General features: G+C 34.3%; 1 protein-coding gene and 1 pseudogene across 1 annotated transcript; both read left to right on the forward strand.

The window, feature by feature from the left end:
* The first annotated feature begins 288 nt into the window (after nt 1–288).
* On the forward strand, nt 289–6,302 carry LOC126732704 (probable disease resistance protein At5g66900; annotated as a pseudogene).
* A 5,075-nt stretch (nt 6,303–11,377) lies between these two features.
* Nucleotides 11,378–12,959, forward strand: LOC126732707 (mitogen-activated protein kinase kinase kinase 5-like). Its single transcript, XM_050435697.1, has 3 exons — nt 11,378–11,726; nt 12,618–12,677; nt 12,750–12,959. The coding sequence occupies exons 1-3, from the start codon at nt 11,601–11,603 to the stop codon at nt 12,852–12,854; spliced, it is 291 nt and encodes a 96-aa protein (XP_050291654.1). The 5' UTR covers nt 11,378–11,600; the 3' UTR covers nt 12,855–12,959.
* Nucleotides 12,960–20,826: the final 7,867 nt, after the last annotated feature.

A 20,826-nucleotide genomic window follows, 5' to 3' on the forward strand; every position in this document is an offset into this window, starting at 1 on the left:
CAGTGTGGGACCCAGTAAAAAAAATATATATATATATATAAAGTGACTATCGCACCAAAGATATATATAAAATATATATATACGTGTAAAGCTCATTTCTAAAAACTTAAACCCCAATCTTTATCCCTCACACCTCATAAACACTTATACCTATAAAGTGACTATCGCACCAAAGATATACTGTAGTAACCCAACAAAATATATAATCTGTATTTAAAATGGAGTTGACTATAAGTGCATGATTTCTATGGAACCTACCTTTTAAATGCGTGCTGAGGGAAACGCTTTCCAAACGGTCACTAATTCAAGCGTTCAAAGTTCAATGTTCAGACTTTAGAGTGTTGATTAAGTAGCTCTTTGAGTATTTCAATGATGAAGTCGTTCAGTATACATTGTAATCTTCATTACATCAAAATCAAATAGAGATAATTTGTTTATTTCCAAATCTCACTCTCTCCCTCCGTCTGTGACACACTTTCTCTCTCGCAGATCAACACGGCGGAGGTCTCCAAGAACTTCGATTCCGTCAAGTTTGGTCTGGGTCACATTATCCGAGTGGTTTCTCCCTTTGAGCTCCGATCTGGGTCAAAAAATGATCTAACAACTCCGATTCCGTAAAGTTTCAGCCTCAAGATATTAAAAATAAATCTGGGTCGCTATGGGTGTGAATTCCGTCAAGTTTCAGCTCCGATCTAGGTGTGTGAAATCTTGAATTTGTGAATTTTTTTTCCCTTAATTGGTTTTCCAATTTTTTTTTTTGGGTGAATTTGGACGTTTGGGTTAGTTGACAACTGTTGCGTCGCGAGCGAACCAAACCAGTACAGTCATGGCAGCAGCATTTGTGGGTGGGGCTGCATTTGGAGAGGCCTTTGCAGTGTTACATTACACAGTTAAGTATGTGGTAAGCAAAGCTCGTGTGTGCAAACCCTTTCTTAAACGCCTCGAATCCACGTTAGATCGTTTGGCTCCAACGGTCAACGAAATAACACAATCAAGCGAACAGCTTGATCTCCCAGAAGTGGAAACAAAGAGATTGATGGAACAAATGAAGGAGGGACAGAAGCTGGTTTGCAAGTGCTTGAAAATCCCGTGGTGGAACAACTGGGGGAAATACCTTTTAATAGTCAAACTCTCTGTCAACCTTGAAGAGTTGAACGAGGAAATCTTCAGTTTCTGTCAGCTTGGTTTGCAAGCACTGTGCAAAAGGAATGAGTTGAGGACTTTAGAAACGGTGAACAGTGTAAACAAGAAAATGGATTCGTTCGGGGGCGTGGAGACACCAAGGGGGTTGGGCGGGGTTTGTGGACCCCAAGAGTTATTAGTTGGGTTGGATATGCCAATAAAGTAGTTGAAGACGCTGCTGTTGAAGAAGGAGGTGCTCTGCTTCTATTGACTGCTCCTGGAGGATGTGGGAAAACCACAATGGTGAAAATGCTTTGTCAGGATGAAGAAATTAAGGGTACTTCCATTTCTTTTCTTTTCTTTTCTTTTGTGTGTGTTTAATTTTACTTGGAAAGTTTTATAAAAAGTGCTGCTAATTTGCATGTTGTTGACGTTATTTATGGTGCTAGCACGTGTATTTGGAGAAATTATTAGGTTCACAGAATTGCTGAAGTGGTCCTCCCAACCAATCTCTCAACTAATGAAATAATGTCATTTATGCATATGTGTTAGTCAGATTCCTAATCAGCACAAAAATTAAAAATAATAACCCACTAAGTGATGTCACATTTGCATAAATGACAGCATTTTATTAGTTAAAAGGACCAGGATGATCATTTCAGTAATCCTCCTTGTAGACCTAATAATATTTTTGTGTGTAATGTTGTGAGCCTTGAAATGTGCCTCCATGGCAGCTTTCTAACTACATTGTGTTTGGTTGGCTAGGCACATTTAAGGAAAATATTCTCTTCATCACAGTTTCAAAAACTCCCAACATGAAGCTCATTGTACAAAGCCTATTTAATTATAAGAATTTGAGGCTTGCGTTTCAATTTCAAAGTGATGAAGATGCAATTGACAGTCTGCTGCAACTGCTGAATCATATTGGACCTGATCCTATATTATTGATCCTGGATGATGTCTGGCTTTGATCAGAATCCCTTCCTGAGAAGTTTAAGTTTGATATTCCAGATTACAAGATTTTGGTTACATCAAGAACTGCATTTCCAAGATTTGAATTTACATATCACTTAAAACCGCTAAATGATGGAGATGCAATGACTCTTTTTCGTCACGCAGCATCCCTGAATGAGGAGAGCTCTTATATTCCACCAGAAGAAGATATCAAAAAGGTACTTTGTCAATATGTGAGAGATATAAAAAGCTTATAAAAAAAATAATAAAAAAAATCTGTGAGATATATATATATATATATATATATATATATGTTTTCATACACATACATTAAAGCTTTGCTTGGGCCAAAAATTACCCCTGTAACTTCCAAACAATAACTGAGTTTATTTGTTTCCTTGAATTGCAGATAGTAAGAGGCTGTGGGGGATTCCCGCTAGTCATTAAAGTGATTGGTCGCTTACTGCGTAGGCAGCATGAACTAGTATGGCACAGTAGACTAATGAAATGGTCTGAGGGTCAATTTTATTTTAGTTCTGATACGGAGCTGCTTGATCATCTTCAAAAAAGCCTAGAATTTTCCAATGACGAGGTCATCATCAAAGAGTGTTTCATGGACCTAGGTTCATTTCCCGAAGACCAAAGGATCCCTGCCGCTGCCCTCATTGATATGTGGGCAGAATTGTATAAACTGGATGAAGATGGCATGCAAGCCATTGCCAATTTACAAGAACTCAACATTCGAAATCTGGCTTGTCTTGTGATGGCAAGGTATGCTGACTTTTATCTCTATACTACAATTTTCTTGTTGTGTGATTTCTTCACGTTATTACTGCTAGTTGTATTATGCCGTAACTCTATACCTGGCCTAAGGCCCAAAATATTTTTCTTATGGCTTAATTAACTTCTGATAGCATTCGATAATATGTCATTATAGTTTATTTGACATGTCAATGGCCGATTTAGGATTTTTCATACCATTGATTTGAAAGGTGGTTACTAACAAGAGCTCGAAAAAAGGAAACTTATGCCAATCTAGAAACAATAAGATATTTCAAGTTTCCAACTACCATGCCCTGGCAAAGAGGGGTGTTTCAAATTTTAATAGTTAACACCTTTTTGCTTCTTGTCTGGCATACACTTGAATATAATTATTGTAGATAGAAACTGATAGAATCTATTTCCCTTTGTTGTGTCATTATATTCTTAATTTTGTTGGATGATAATGGAACATATATTTTTCATATGTGAAGCTGAAAATTTTGAATATGTTTTAAGCTTAAATTTTTCCCATTCACAGGAAAGATGCAAGTGAGGTAAAAAATTATTACAATGAAGACTTTGTCACACAATATAGTATTCTTAGAGAGCTTGCTATGCATCAGATCAGCCAGAAGTCTATAGGGCAAAGGTCAAGACTGATTATTAACATAAGTGGAAACAATCTACCAAAGTGGTGGACAGAAGAACAGCAACTCATCAATGCTCACCTATTATCTATCTCAACAGGTTGGCACTTTTTCTTTGTATCAAAGACACACAGACATACACAATATGTAATTTACATAATATTGATGGCTTGTCACATTGTATAAAATTCTTTTTGCAGATGAATTATTCTCATCCAGTTGGTGCAACATTCAAGGATCCAAAGTTGAAGTTTTAGTTTTGAATTTTCATACAAGGAATTACACCTTACCTGAGTTTGTGGAGAAAATGGATAAACTCAAGGTTTTGATAATCAATAACTATGGTTTCTTCCATTCCAAAATAAGAAATTTTCAATTGCTCGGGTCTCTACCCAATTTAAAAAGAATCAGATTAGAGAAGATTTCAATTTCTTCGCTTTGCAAGACCCTTGTACCATTGAAGAGTTTGAAGAAAATATCCTTGTTTATGTGTAATATTGGTAAGGCTTTTGAGAATTGTACAATTCAGGTTTCAGATGCATTTCCAAATTTGACGGAGATAAACATTGACTGTTGCAATGATCTGGAGGAATTGCTTGTTGGGCTATGTGATATTGTCCACCTCAAAAAACTCAGCATCACCAATTGTCATAACTTGTTTGCATTGCCAAAAGAAATTGGAAAACTGGTGAATTTAGAAGTGCTAAGGCTTAGGTCATGTACTGATTTGTTAGAGCGACCAAATTCAATTAGAAGCCTCCATAAGTTAATTATTCTAGACATATCTGGTTGCCTAAGCATTATGAAGTTGCCAAAACACATTGGTGAGTTGTGTAATTTAAAAGAGCTCAACATGAAAGGGTGCTTGAGATTGTGTACTCAGTTTCCAGAATCAATAAAGGATCTTGAGCAATTAAAGCTTGTGGTATGTGACAAAGAGTGGGCCAAGTTATGGGAGCCTATCAAGGAATTCCTCTCCGATCTTGAGGTAGAGGTGGCTGAAAAAGAAAGTGTGAATCTTTCTCTGCAGAAACTGGATTCTACAATTCAGAGTCACCCGGATTTTACAGCTGGGTTTGTAGAGGTGGCTGAAAAAGAAAGTGTGAATCTTATTCTGCAGAAAGTGGATTCTACAATTTGTAGTCCCCCGGATTTTACAGTTGGGTTGGATATGCCAATGAAGGAGTTGAAGATGCTGCTGTTGAAGGAGGAGGTCCAGCTGCTTTTCTTGATTTCTTTTGGAGGATTTGGGAAGAGCACAGTGGGGAAAATGCTTTGTCAGGAAGACAAAAATGAAAGGTACTACCATCTCTCTCTTCTTGTGTGTGTATATATGTAAATTTACATTATAATTGGCAAGTGTTTTAGGAAGTATTGTTTGCATATTATTGAAGATATTTATAGCGCTAGTGTATCCTTTTTGTAGTAAAAGTAAACTGTTAGCAGGGGCTCAATATAGTTTGAGGCCAAAGACAATAATTTTAAGGGGGTTTTTTTAATATTTAAATATCAATTAAATAATATTTATTTAACTTGCCTTTTTATTATTTTTTCTTTTGTTTAAAAACCTTTCTTCTTGCTTTTTGAGATGAAAAATTATAAAGTTTTTATATTTAGGATTTATTAACATCTCTTTAAAAATTGATAATAGTTAATCCACTTAATGAACACACTCATTCTTTTGGTGAAACGATATAGGGGATTCAATTTGGTTGTGTTAGAATCGTGTGGTTAAATGATTAAATTTATCATATCTCAATAGTTGATTTTAGGGTAATCGGTAATTTAACATGTTATCAGAGCGGGAGGTCCTAAGTTTGATCATTGTTTCCTCCAGTTTACCTCTCATTTAAATTTCCACGTGAAGGGTCTTAGCTATTAAATACTAGTTTCGGCCCACATGTAAAGGGGAGTGTTAGAAGTATTGTTTAAATAATTAAATTACCATATCCCAATAGCTTAAGTTTTTGGGACAATCGGTAATTTAACATGGTATTAAATTTACCATATCCTAATAACTTAAGCTTTTGAAACAATCGGTAATTTAACAGGTTGGATTTCTATTGGCTCAATATTTTGGTGGGCCTTCCTAGAGTTGAGAGAAAGAATGAAAATTCCACCTGTATCTTTTTCTTTTAAAAAATCAATTACTACTGCACACCTTTGGCGTGATGGTGTAGGGCGCAAGGGCTGGATCTAAGTCTCCAGGAGAAAGTTTCACACACATACACTTAAATTAAGCTAGAGGAGAATTCTATCCCGAAGTCAAAAAAAAAAATTCAATTATAACCCTACAACTTTTGAGACATTTTGTACAATTTTGGGGGCTTTTTGTTTTGTTTTCAATTTTTTAGATGTAGGGTACCTGAGGCCTAGGCCTAGAACTGGCCCTGATCTTTAGGGAGTATCAACAACAAGACACGTATAGAATTTCATTGTTGAATTGTACTATGAAACTACTGGGTGAATAATATATGTTTGACTATAATTGGATTTATGAAAATTTGAATTTCTGCAAGTGATTGAAAAAAAAATATGTCTCATTAGGTAAGATATTGTACATCATGGCTGATTATGTTCATTCTTTTGTTTTGGTCCTTTCAACAGTCTTATCAGTGTTTTTGGCATATTTCATACTTTGGAAATTCTTTCTTAAAGAAGTAGTAAAAGAAAAGAGATATGACCATCACCACCACCATAGTGACCATGACATTTCCGGGATCTCCGCTGGCCCGATGGAGCCACTTTTGCTGGTTAATTCGCTCAGCCACAATGATTACATGTCTGTGCAGTCGTCATTGATGGAGCCACTTTTGCTTGTTGATTTGCTCAGCCATAGCGATTATATGTCTGTGCAGTCATCATCGTTATCGTCATCGTCGTTGCCGCCATTGCCCAAGTCTCAGGCACTACCTCTGCGCCTACCTCTGCTGGAGTTAGGGATATTTCGCCCCAAGGAAAGGTCGTGTTCTGTTGACTTCATTTTCCCTTCACCCAAGACGTGTCCTAGGAGAGGACTTGAGGATAGAGATAGAGATAGAGACCAAGACAGTGCTTGCTCAAACTCTCCAATTAGAAGGTAAAAAACCTTTCGTCTTTGCAGTCAAACTCACAGTTTCAAATATAGCGTGTGCGATGAGGCTCTTTTTTTTTTTGTTCTAGTGTATGTGAGATTAGGAATTAAGGAAACCGGAAAAAAAATATGGAAAAAGAAAAAAAGAAAAAGAAAGGAGAAAAGTGAAATAAAAGAAACCGATGAGTCTTGATAAAGTAAAAAAAAAAAAAAAAAAAGTTTTGGAATGTGGCTTGAGGAAAATATCAAAGTGGATTGAGTAGTTTTTTATTTATTTATTTATTTATATTTTAATTTTTGGATAAGTTTATTTTGAAGACATGAATTAGTAGGAAAATGTCCTATTTTGTAGGCATTTTATGTGGAGTTGGAGATATATTTTTACCGGAATGTTCTCAAGTTTTGTCTCTATTAAACGTAGGGTCTAGGGGTATTTTTAAACCACATAAGAGTCTAGTTCAAAGAGGGGAATCTTGTTATCTATATATATATATACACTTTTAAAAAAAATTACAAGTTTAGGCATTTTTTTTCCTGGTAGAATAATCAGCTTTGGTTTTTTATACTTTCCTGTCAATTTGTGTTACTGTTTTGTCTGATTTTGCAAAGGTGAATTGGTGATCAATTGGTATTTTGTTTATAATAGCTAAATCAAGCACGGATTGGTTGTGTGCAAATTGTGTGTGTGAGTTTGATAACCAGAAGTGTGGATTTTGATTGGTGAACTGCATAACTTATGTGCATAAAAGCACATCCACGGGATTCCTTTACGTTAAATGAATGTCAGTTGCATCTTATTTGTTGACCTGTTGGGAAAACATGCTAATTTTCGTCACCGTTTAATGTTCTGAATTTTGATTGATTCTTTTTATGTTGGCTTATTAGTTGTAGTTCACCATAATTGAGCTAACCTTCCACATGTTCTATTTCAGTGAGTTTGCTAGCTGTGAAACAAGAGACGTGAAAAAGAGTATGGATTATCGTGATAAGTCATGTAGGCAGGAGAATCCAGAGAAAAATGGCTCTGAAAGCTCAAGAGAGATACCATCAGCAGAAATGATTCCGGGACTCCATCCCCCTGTGTTCTTTGGTTACACTGCTTTCAGTTCTGATACATCTTCCCTTCACAGTCCTCTGGGGGCAGCCATGCCTTCACCATCTGCTCCTACTTCCCAACCTATAGCTAAATCGGAGTCAGTACCTGCATTCAGTTCTAATAATTCTTCCCTTCACAGTCCTCTGGGAGCAGCCATGCCTTCACCATCTGCTCCTACTCCCCAACCTATAGCTAAATTGGAGTCAGTACCGATGAATAGTCAATGGCTTAAAGGAAAACATATTGGGAGCAGTGCATTTGGACGTATTTATGTTGCCATCAACAGGTATGCTTGATTTACTTCTTATGCTAGTTTCTTTACCTGCAGCAAACTCTTTAGTACAGTTACTCTTTTCTTACAGGGAAACTGGAGCTTTATGTGCAATGAAGGAAGTTGTATTAATTCCTGATGACCCAAGATCTGCAGAGTGTATAATGCAGTTACAGCAGGTCATTCTCCAGAATTTGTTGCACTACTAGTTTGCTTTATAACTACATATATTGTGTTAGGAATCCATGGGTAGAACTCACCCTTGAAAACAGGCTTGGAAGGGAAGGGTACCCGAGAGCTTATAAGCACATTGTTAAGCATAGACTTAATCCATGTGGGACCCACGCTCTGTAGCTAACATCCACAACGGCCCACTCTATCAACAATGACCCGATGGTTGCCCTTTCTCTTTTTTTTTTTTTTTTTTTTTTTTTGCGGCTCCACTCACCTATCAGTTATTCAATGACTTAGTAAAAACCATTTTTAATTTAGTCTTTAGGTCTCCCCTCCAAGACTCGACCACAAAATCGACTTGCAATGGGATGGTACCCAAGATCTTATAAATACTTAATCCATGTGGGATACTAGGATCATAACATATTGTTATCAAACATATCAAGCCTTTGTCCTGATTTGTTTAAGGAAATATTTTAGTAAGGATTAAAGATCTTGGTATGAATTGTCTTGATTTTGATTTATGGTTAATTTTATGCTACCAACATGGGCTAATAGCTGCCGCAAAGTGTTTACTTTTGTTCTTATCTTAGGGAATTCTTTGCTAACATATCTTGGCAATATATTTTAAACTCATAAAACTTCTACTTTTGTGGGATCTGGAAGAGGTTGTGGTGAGCAGCCTCCCCCTCAATTTTTTGGAGAGGCTGATTCCTAAACTCAAACCTACGACCTGTTGCTTTTGCTTTTGGTGGAAGGCACTTGCCATTGCACCAAAGCTGATCTCCTTTGCTCATTATATATGTGTGAAAAAAAAAGGTTTAGCTTGCATCCCATATCTTCTTCCTCATAATAGGGCAACCATTAGCTCATCCACTTCCTCAAATAGCACAAAGCTTTTGTGGACAAACTATGGTAGATATGAATGCAATGAATAGTTGGAACTCGAACATGTGAACATTGGTAATGGTTGACCCAGCAGGTGCAATTATGCTTAGGCTAATTATTGCATGGGCATATTAATGGACCATACATTATATTTCTTTATATATGATTTTACTGGGATTGGTATTTGTGTGCTTGTTAATTTTCCATCTTTGGGAACTTTCCCTATAAGGCTATAACGGAAATTAAAACAACCACATAAGACAACAAATGATACTCATAAAACTCACAAATATAAACAAATCCTCTCACAATCACAAACTAATTTATAAATCTGACACACATAAACTCAATCCCAAAACCCTAATGCACCCAAAAACTTTTTCACACAAAAATATATAAACAGTCAAACTACTCTTCGAAGAAAGCTACTCCATATTCTTCTAAGAGTCTTCTCCTCACCCTCTGTGGGATAACCCTTGGGCAAAAGCCACTGAACCCTTTGCAACAATACTTATTTATAAGACTCTAATTTTTCCTTGATGGACAAGGAATATCCAATTGCTTCTTCAATAAGGAGTTCTTTTTCCTTCCATGCCAAGGAAAACTCCTTATCTTTTGCACCAAGTAAAAAGCTTTTCCTTTCACTCCATGTAAACCCATTAAAGAAACCAAATTCAAATAATTTGAGGCAATTTGTCCTCTTTATCTATTTATTTATCTTTTCAATTTTCACTAGGAAGGTTTTGCAGTATATGGTGTGGATACCTTAATCCTGAGCATTATCTTTTTTTTTTTTTTAATTTTTAAATCATATTAGGACAATGCCTTCCTTTACATGTGTATGTCTGTGTTCTTGGTGAACTTTTGTACTTCTATGACTTCGGAACTTCCCCGGTTGATTGAAACAAATGTTTTTCATTTTTTTAGCCTTTAAGAGTACCTCAATCCCATGCATTATCAGTTATCCTTCTTATTTTTTATAAATACACACACACACACACTTTGCATTTGAGGTTGTCATCCTACTAGTGTTCTTTTTCTTGTGGCCTTTTAAGTCTGCCGTCAAATCCCAGGACTCTCACATTAAAATTTTTCCTCATTGAGAAATGTGGATGAATTAATATTTTGGCTTTGAAGATTCTGCATAAGTTCTCTATTATACATGAGCAAGCCTATATAACTTGAGCCCCCTTTCTCCTTGCTCACCTGAGGATTTATTTGAATAGAGGATCTGTTCTATGTGCTTTGCATACAATGATGTATTTAGTCATGCAATCCTTGCTCTAAGGACTGCACATTCTCTCTCTCTTCCCCCAAGGGGGGGGTTAAACCTTTGGAGTCGGTGGCAAAGTCACATTGAAGGTTCCCCCCCCCCCCCCCCCCCCCACCCCCAAATTTTAATTTTTTTCTTAAAGCATATATATTGTTTATACCATTTAGAGTTTGGGTACAGAACTGTGATCCCCCCCCCCCCCCCGCGCAACAAACAACTCCCAAAAAAAAAAAAAAATTCTGAGTTAATCTAACAACTCTAATTAAAAAGAAAAAAGAGAGAGCATAACATTGGCAATGTTCCTATTGAAAAAGAAAAGAAAACTAACTTAGGTAGTTCCTCAAAAAAGAAAGTTTTTAGCAAAAATAATCTATTAATTTTTATTAACTGTTCCTTTTATCATAGATTCATAGTTGTTGCTTTCATTATGCGGATAAGGATCTTATATTATACTTTATGTAGATAATGAGTTCTTGTTAATATGTAGGATTCTGTAGAAGGCACCTTTTATTTCTTGGATTCTGTAATTATTCAGAACAATCCTAATCCATGTGATGTGATTCATTAGAAGAGAAAAGTATCTTAGTTGATTGATGTTTGGCCAGTGAATTTTTTTATGAAGTTTGGTTTAAAAAATGCTTATCTGTTTCCTGCTGTCTTTGTTCTCTGTGACTTGGGAGTATGTATGACGTGTTCTTTGATGTTGAGCTTTAAATTTTCCTCTATATATATAAATTTTCCTATTTATTTATTATTAGCATGATTGTTATTATTATTACTCTTTTGGTAAATTATCTTTATAATTAACAGGGTTCTTTCTGTTTTTAAAATTATTTATTTGGTTTTCTAGCCTCATGAATCTATTACTCCTATTATTGGTTTCAGGAAATCAAATTTCTCAGCCAGCTGAATCATCCAAATATTTTACAGTATTATGGTAGTGAAATAGTGAGTATTCTCCCAGTTTCATGTTTAGACATTCTCAACATTGTTTACAGTAGTATCCTTGAAGCAATGTATGAAATTACTGTTATGCATATCCAGGTCAATGACCGGTTTCATATATATATGGAGTATGTTTATCCTGGTTCAATCAATAATTATGTTTGAGAACATTATGAAGCCATTACAGAGTCTGTTGTTTGCAATTTTACTCGCCAAATCCTCTCTGGGTTGGCTTACTTGCATGGCAAAAATATAATTCACAGGTACAATTCACATTTAATTTGGTTTGTTGAAACATCTACATGGTGTTGCAAATTAGAATTTAACACTTATGTTTGTGAAATTTCTATTTATCTCTTCAGTGTGGCATTAGTATTGTGGTTAATTTGCTTAATATGACACTTTATTTGACATTTGGAATTTATTTCTTTTCTTGTGTTGATAGGGACATCAAAGGGGCTAATTTGCTTGTTAATTCATCTGGAGTTGTCAAGCTTGCTGATTTTGGGCTGACTAAACATGTGAATTTGTTTTCTTTTCATCTTCTTCTTTATTATTGTATCATGTTTTATTTTGATTTTTATCTTGCATAATGGTTTATCTTTTAATGTAGTCGTTCTTCCTTTTACATCTAGTACATGGTATTTCTGCATCATATTTTTCTTCCTGATTATGGATTCACCTTAGCAGTCCATAATCTTCTTGAACTTTTGGTGAGAAAATTTCTTGACTTCACCTAGGTGTTCCTATTTTTTCATTAAAGATTTTAAAAACTTCTGGATAACTTTCTTTTAAAAAGTAGATAATTTGACATTTGTATGCTCAAATGTTCAATTGTGATTGACTCTATGGTTGTGACATCATTACACTACACAGATTCTGCTTTCTCGTAACTGGGGTCATGCTCAAATGTTCAATTGTGATTGACTCTGGTCATGACATCAGCATGACCCCTGTTACGAGAAAGCAGAATCTGTGTAGTGTAATCCTTAGTGTAGTGTGAAGAATGCTCCTGTAAAATATTACAATTAGTAATATTGCTTTTCTTTCCGTGTTTTTTATTCAATTCCCTACTTCAAGCATTTAGGTGGATGCTTTTAAATTAGTGAATTCTTTGGTAGGACATTGTTGTTATTTCCAGTAGCTAATTACCCCGTGGCCACAGTAATGAGCTGAGGATAATTCAAAGAAATATGGGTGATTACCTGGGTTAGCGGTCATACCTAATTCTATAAGTTGGTGTCTCATCATGTTCATCATTATTACCATTCTTGGTCTCTTTTATTGTTGTTGCCAACTTACCAATAAAAAGAATTGTTGCTGCCAACTTGCCATTATAAATAATTTGCTTTCTGGGATTCTAGTTGATGTTTCTAATATTGGGCTTAAGTAACTTAGGACTAGTTGCACAGCTTACTGGACCAGCTGCTAATCTTTCTGTTAAGGGAACTTATCACTGGATGGCTCCTGAGGTATTTTCTTGCTGCTACATCAATTTGTCATAGACCTTATCTTCTCCTATTGAGATCATTGTCTTTCTGCAGATCTTCAAACGTGATCTTTATGCAGATCATTGTTGTAGTTCTGTTCTTGCTCTTGCTGTAGATATTTGGAGTTTGGGTTGTACTAGTATTGAAACTAGTATTTAACCCGCGCAATGCACGGGATCATTTGAAATCTCATAAGTTGCAGAGAAATTTGTGTAATAAAATAATTTTTTAAAGAAAAAAAATTGTTGTAAAGTGTGTATGATACTTAGTTATCAATTTGTTTGTTTAATTAATCCAACCAAAACACTCAAAACTAACTCAAATTTCTTAGTTCATATACAAATCAAAGGAAAAAAGAAAAAAAAAAAGAAAAAAGAAAAAAACAATTATATGATTGAAGCATTTGGAGCGGTATTCTTTTATGACCAGTGCTTCCATCTTCAGTAGATAATCAAATCTACTTAGCTCATAACCAAATCAAAGAGAAATTTTTTTTTGTAACATTCTATTTCAACTGAAGTAAATGCTACTTGTGGAGGTAATAGACTCCCATGAGATTCTAAAATTAAAGTTACTATCTTTGAAGTTGAAACTTCTTTCAGGTTTTCATTGAATTAACATGTTTCTGATTTGTTCTTAAATCAATCTTGAAGTTTGAGTTGCACTTCTCTCACAACAAAATATGGTTTTTTCACAAAAGTTTTAAGGATTCTAAGGACAGAGTTTCATGGCATCATGCAATTTTTTTTTTTTTTTTTTTTACTTTGTCCATGATCCTATATATTTTGAAAGCAAATGTTCCAAGCTACAGCACTCTGTAACAACATATTGATTCATATTTATTTGTACATTCAGGCTAAAAATCATAGTTCAGCACAATGTGTTGAGATAAATTAGAAATCTGTTTTGATAAGACATAATAGAAAAATATAGAAGCAGTTGTCTTAATCTATGATCAATATATAGTAGGAGCTTTAACATAAATATACACTCACATATCAGAAGCTTGTGTTTGAACCAAAAGAAAATACTTAAAAAGCACTAATATAGTCATAGTAACTTAACAGTACATTCTGTTTACATTCAGTTTACTCTTCTAAAGAAACATACGTACATTCAGTAAGGTAGTTCTAAAGAAACATTTGTACATTCAGTAATATGAATCAACGGTAGAAAAAGCAATATGTGTGCATGAGGTAGGCCTCTCTTTTGATATTCAACGGTATAGACAACTGGTACCAAAACAGCAAGTTAAATATATTAATATAGAGTAATTATAAACACCAAAAGGAATCAGAAATCACTCTTCCAAAGTGTTGACCATGCTTTAAATCGTTTAAAAGTTGATCAAGTTTTATCTTAAATACTCTTGCAACCACATCAGGTCGGTCTTCAATTTTTTGCCCAGGTTTCCTAGATAGGAAAAGCTCAATTTCCGGCCATTTTGCATTGCATGTGAAGGTAATGAACAAATCTGGGTAGCCAGCCCATCTAAAAATTGCCATTGCATCTTGGTAATTTTCAATCATATACCTTGGACCTCCTGTGAAACTTGAAGGTAAAACAAATCTTTTTCCAGCAGATGCAGGGGTGGTATCACCTCTCATAACCGCATCCTTCAATCCATTATACAGTTCAATCCTCAACTTTTCTTGATTATTTTTCACCCACATAAGTCTTATTGCCTCAATACATGTATAGGCATCTACATCAAATTGCTGAAATAATAGGCCACCAGATATTAATGTATGTCCCTCACCATCCCGCTCTTGCAATCTAAATGCGTAATACTCTCTCATAGTAACGAAGTCATTTGTGTCAGATCTGGTCTCATCTATATTTCTGTACAATATGTCAAGCCTGAAGCCATCCTCACCATATGGAAATAAAAGAGAATATTGCAATGCCATGTACGATGGATGCAACTCATTGATCCTATGTAACCCTCCTTCTTTTAATTCCACAATAATATCACCAAATGCATTATCAACACCAATATCGCCAACAATAATTGCAACAATTTTAGAACATGTAGGAAGATTGTACTCTCTTCCATCTGTAGTTCGTGAGCCAATAAGACGTAATCTTAAATGATGAATATCACGTTCTATGAAACGATCTCTAGACATACGAAATATCTTCACCAAATTGTTTGACTCATCAAACATTTGGACCAATGCATCAACAATAGATGGATCAAGGTCTTTATTAACTGTACTGCTACTAAAGGCATTCATTCTATGTTGGACTTCATTTTCAGTATCATAGAAATATAACTGTGCAAATTGTGGGTCCTCACCATTATTAGGAAGAAGTGTTCCAATCCTATGATGGGTTTGACCGTTAAGTCTGAAAATGTATGGCCCTCTACCATCGTTAACTCTATTATCCACCTTGCCACCCATAGATGTCATTGCAAACATTGCGTTATAACTCCTTATTTGAGTTCTAAATGTTTTAGATCGTTGTCCACCAAGAGGATCTAATAACTCATTAAGAAGAGGAGGTGTTTTTCTAAGCAAAGGCAACTTCACCTTACCCTCCATACAACACAAAGAAAACATTGGAATTCTAGGCCTTTTAGATTTTACACTCCTTTCTTCATACCATAACACAGCACCACAATGCTTACATACATAAGAAGGTGGGCCAAAATTCCAAGGTTCAATAGCATTACCGGGTGAATGTAATGAACAATTTTCATGATTGACTACCATTTTGTTTCTCCTTTTTTTTTTTTTTTTTTTTTTTTTTTTTCAGCAATGACTATTTTCCTGTATTTTCTAGCTTCAGCAACTTCATTTTGTAAAGTATTTTGTATTTCATACTGTTTTTTTTTGGATCGCTTTTCAAACATCATCATCCGTCTTTTCTGTCGTTCTAAACTTGCATTTTCCATTTTCTCTTTTACTATTATAAGATGGAAAAACAAAAGTAAAATTAGCATCTATTTTAAAAGTGAAAGAGTACATATTTAATAATCTTCTCAAAGCTACTTTTGTTCAATTTTTTTTTTTAATCAAGCATCAACAAATTATAAAGAGATACAAATCTAAATAACACCAACAAAGGGGAATTTGGGCTTAGCATCTGTTTTAAGAGTCAAATGATAAAAAGATACTAATCTAAATAAAAGCAACAATGGGGAAATTTGGCAATACTAACCTCTTTATTTAATTCAGTAGTTCTTCTTGAATAGTAAAAAAAAGGTCTTAAAATCCAAAACAGAGATGATAAACCTACAATAGAACGTGAGAATGTAAATGCTATTGAAAACACAAAACATGGCAGGTTTATTTGTATTAAACAACAAAAAACTATCAGTTTACTGAAATAATTAAAAATAAAGTAATTAATACTAAGAATGAGACATACACAATTAAAACAAATGACTATACAAAATAAGTAAAGATAACAACAACAACAATTACAAATTTAAAAACACTGCCAATAAACTGAACCTAATAGCCTGAGCAGTACAAAAAATAAAAGATACCAAGTCTAATACAACAATTTTGAAATAAACATCAAGAAGGAAAATTTAAAAAAATAATAGTAAGCATTCCAGTAAATCAAAACAATAAATCAGAAGAGAAACAATAGTAAAATAAAATACTAAGAAGAAAAATACAAAGGCAAGAATAGAAGTGAGTGTGCTAAATATGTTTAAAATCATGAAATTTGGTGTAAAGATAGAATTAATTCAGATGTATTCTTTGAAACTTGAAATCTGAATTAAAATCCGAAAATCAAATTTTAATGCTAAGATAAGAAGCTAGTATGGGGTAATTCTTATGGATTACATCATAAACAACCATCCAAACCCACAAAATGTTCATCCAACAGGTACAAACTATCAGTCATGATAGAACATGATAGAATTACAATGACAATACCAACTTCAATGAAATACTTCAATTTAAATTACTTTATCAAAACTGAAACAAAATTGTATCATAATTATATGATTTTGAAATTATGTAGACACAAATAAAACTGAAGGCCCACTTCAAAAACCGAAAAAAGCTTTTTAATTCCTCAAAGCTTTTCTAATCAATCTAATGAATTACAAAAGTCAAGCCAAAAACAGAAGTTAGCATCTTGCTATATTTTAATATTTTTCGTCACACTTATAATAGTAATTGAAAGTCTATAAATGCATACTTTTGGATGAGCACATCAACCAAAAAAGCTTTGCTTTTACACCAACAAAGAAAATGTCTTTATAACAAAAGAAGTGTAAGACTGTTTTCTGCAAAACACTAATTACAAATGCAGGTATCAATTATACAAAAAGGTTTTAAAAAATAAAATTTATAACAAATTTTTTTTCTTTCAAAAGTATACTACGATTAGAATCCCTAAATATAATAATATATTTAAAAAAACAGTTGAAGAAACAGATTAAAGAACCAAATAGATATGAAGAATGTAACTGCAGGTAAATTGTACCTTCACATAAACCATGCATGTTACTTAAAGAATCAATCTCATAAATATGGTCATTAACAAACTCTTCAAAGTAAACAAAAAATAACATTGACCAAATATTCAAAATCCCACACTCTCAACCCCCCTTACAAATAACAGAACAGGTAATAGAGAAAACCAAAAAACCCAAAAATTATAATTTAATTATTAAGTTTAAAAGATAACCAACCATTAAAAGTTAGGTAGGTTTCAAAATTTTAGAAACTGTATTACAAAATGTTACTATTGTGAAACCTACAGTTGGTACACTCCTCCATGGATCTCAATTTAAAAATACATTTGAGCAGTTCATTGAGTTGCAAAGCTGTACATGAAACACTTTATGCTAAGGACCACAAACTAAATATTCAAAACTGGCTTGAAATTGTAATTAGCAGTTATACAACCCTCAAGATTACAAAGTAAAATATCTCAAAAATAAACCAACAAAGACATAAATAGGTAAACAAAACATAAAAGCAGTTCCTACTTTCTAATAAATCAAAAAATGAAAATAAATATCAATAGAGGTATATTTCAATAGAGAAATAAAAATAAAATTAAATATCAAAAAAGGAAAACAAGAAAGACGATTGTATATTCCAAGCATTTAGTTTTTTTTTTAAAAATACAATCTAAACAGAAATCTGCCAAACTAAAACTAAATTTAATCAATACTACAATCGAACAAAACAGGATTCAAGAAATTGCAAAAATAAATGAGAAATTAGGGAAAAAGGAGGAAAAAATGCATACCTTTGACTATACCCATTTTTCCCTGGAAACCCTAGAAACGGCAAATGAATAGAAAACAAAAAAAGAGGGAAAAATGTCTACCTTCTGAATTGTTTGTTGTTGAAGAGCAGAGACGAGATAGTTTCTAAATCGTCTGTTGCAGAGAACGAACAAAGGTTGCCACCGTTGCAGAGGTTTTCACTCTTGCAGAGGTTTTACTTTTCGTCTATTTATACTGCAATCGAACAAAACAGGATTCAAGAAATTGCAAAAATAAATGAGAAATTAGGAAAAAAAGGGGAAAAAATGCCTACCTTCGACTACACCCCTTTTTTTTTTCTGGAAACCCTAGAAACAACAACTGAATAGAAAAAACTAAAAAGGGGGAAAATGTCTACCTTCTGAATCGTTTGTTGTTGAAGAGCAAAGACGAGTTAGCTTCTAAATCGTCTGTTGTAGAGAACGAACAGAGATTTCCACCGTCGCAGAGGTTTTCACTGTTGCAGAAGTTTTATTTTTCGTCTGTTTGATAGGTTGAAACACGCAAGTCCGATTTGTGTGTTTAAAGGTGCAGCGAAGTATCGCTAGTTTGAGTGAGTCTGAATTTTGATCGGAAAATACGGATTGGATTTTAGGGTTTTTGTTTTTTTTCTTTCCTTTTGTTCTGTGGAAAAGCAGCTGGCGTTTTCAAAGGGCTTGCGTTTTTTTTTTGATAAGCAGGTTACTGTCTGAAGATGAACCACTCCAAACACACCGTCCGGGTTTTTTTAAGTTTAAACTCTATACATGTCAGTTTTTTTTTTTTTTTTTTTGAAAGTGAAGTCATTGCCATTAAATTATAATGAATCAAAATACAGTGCTTCCAATGCTGGTGGGGGAGATTCCTCCAACCACACTATTTCATCCTCAACTCCTTTAGCAAATCTAGCCAAAGAGTGAGCCACTGAGTTGGCTGATCTACTCACACAACTAACTGAGGCAGAGGACGTCTCCATAGAGATGACCCAATCGTAACATATTACTTCTTGTTCTTGAGGCTTCTAGCTTCTGCATAACTGTAACGTTTAAACTCTATACATGTCAGTTTTTTAGATAAGCATTTTTGCTAACGTTTCAGCACGTGGTTAAAGGCTTCTGCTATTATATATAGTATTAGATTAGATTAGATTAGATGATCACTGGAAAACCTCCTTGGAGTGAGTATGAAGGGTACGTACCTACCGTTTCTTTATATGCTTTATTGATCATGAAACTTTCAACCTGCAGTATTACAATAGGAGTTGATGTTTCTTTGCATATTTCAAATTAAATTTTGATTAAAAAAAAAAAGATTGTGCAATAAGACCTCATTGTATTCAGTTTTTGAAAGGTTTATTTGGTTGGATTGTTGTTTTGCATTAGCTGCTCTGGTACATGTCTTTCCCATCTAAGTTACCAATGACTGAATGAGGGTAAGGTCAAGCTACATTGTTCAAGCAGTTCATTTATGCCGAATGGATGTGCTTTCCCACTAACAGAATGAGAGTGTTAAAATAAAAAAATTAAAAAAAATTTGCCCTGAATTCCTTTTTGGATTGTTATTTGATGCGCTAAGAAATCAATAAATGATGTCCTTCAATTCCTCTGTTATGCAAAAACAACAGATCACAAACTTTTTAATCAGAAATGTGTTTTGGTATTTATTGTCTTGTCTGGAAATGCTGTGAAAAGAGGTAATTCAAAATGATGTGATGGAAGAGCTATGCTTACAGGATCAAGGGGGTGTTGATTGAATTATTTTTTTTCCTCTTAAAAGTTTTCCTGGAAATTTAGTTTTTTCCCTAGAGAACCAAAAAAATAAAAATAAAAAGCACACAATATTTATGATAAAAATATATAATGTGCAAGTTCTTCCTTCCTCTCCTTTCCCTGATGTTCGTAATTCATACCTTCCTTCTTGGGCTCCCCTTGAAGCAGTTCCCACTTTGGCACTGCCCCTTGCCAATTACGTTTTATTGGCAGTGTACTTGTTGGTCACTAACTAGTGGCTAATTTTGTAGTGGTAAAGTGAAGTTTATAGCAGCATGTATGTAATGAAACTTGTAGTCCGTTTGTTATTAAGTACAATTCAAGTGTTGTGATAAATTTAAGTGAGGTGGACTGAATTTATGTGTGGATCTTACCACAATCTTTCTGTTACAACATTTACTTATGAAATTATATATATAATTCCAGTCCTATTTAGATTTCATATATGATCTCTTTTCAATATTTAGATTTGTCTTTTCTGTATAAATCAAGTTAAGCGACATTGTAATTCAAGTAAATCAATAAAACTTATAATTCACGTAACATGTCCATGCTATCAGATGTCGATGAAGAACAGTGTGTGCTTATTTAAATGTTTTTGAAGTTATGAGATGATTATGGCTGGCATGTCCACCGAATCGGGAGTTCATCTTAGAAATGTTTAATGGTAATAAGAAAAAATATGTTGGCGTGAGTCCCGCAATTAGCCAGTTATGGAAATCTTAGATTTAGGAATCCTTTCACTCAAGGGATAAAACATGATTGTAGCCGTAAATATTGTATAGACGAAGATTAGCTTCCTAAAATAGTTTCTTGTATCTCTATATCTTGTACTCTGTTTTATGGAATTGATACAGAGGAAAAAAGGTGTTACGTTTGACATGGTATCAGAGCATGATCTTGGGTTCCCTGTGTTTTGATCAGGCAGGGGTCAAGATTTTGCTCGGCCTCCATGGCTGACTCCACCGAAACCATCCTTGATAATCTAACATAAAAAATGACAGAGGTTTTGTCAAGGGTCCAGACCTCTTCCTCTCCCATCACTGATTCCCCGATGGTTCCAATCAGTGTCAAGTTGGATGGTTCCAACTATGGATTATGGTCCCAGGTTGTTGAGATGTACATCTCAGGAAAAGAC

This window comes from Quercus robur, chromosome 6 (genome assembly GCF_932294415.1).
Source record: "Quercus robur chromosome 6, dhQueRobu3.1, whole genome shotgun sequence".
Classification (NCBI taxonomy): Eukaryota; Viridiplantae; Streptophyta; class Magnoliopsida; order Fagales; family Fagaceae; genus Quercus; species Quercus robur.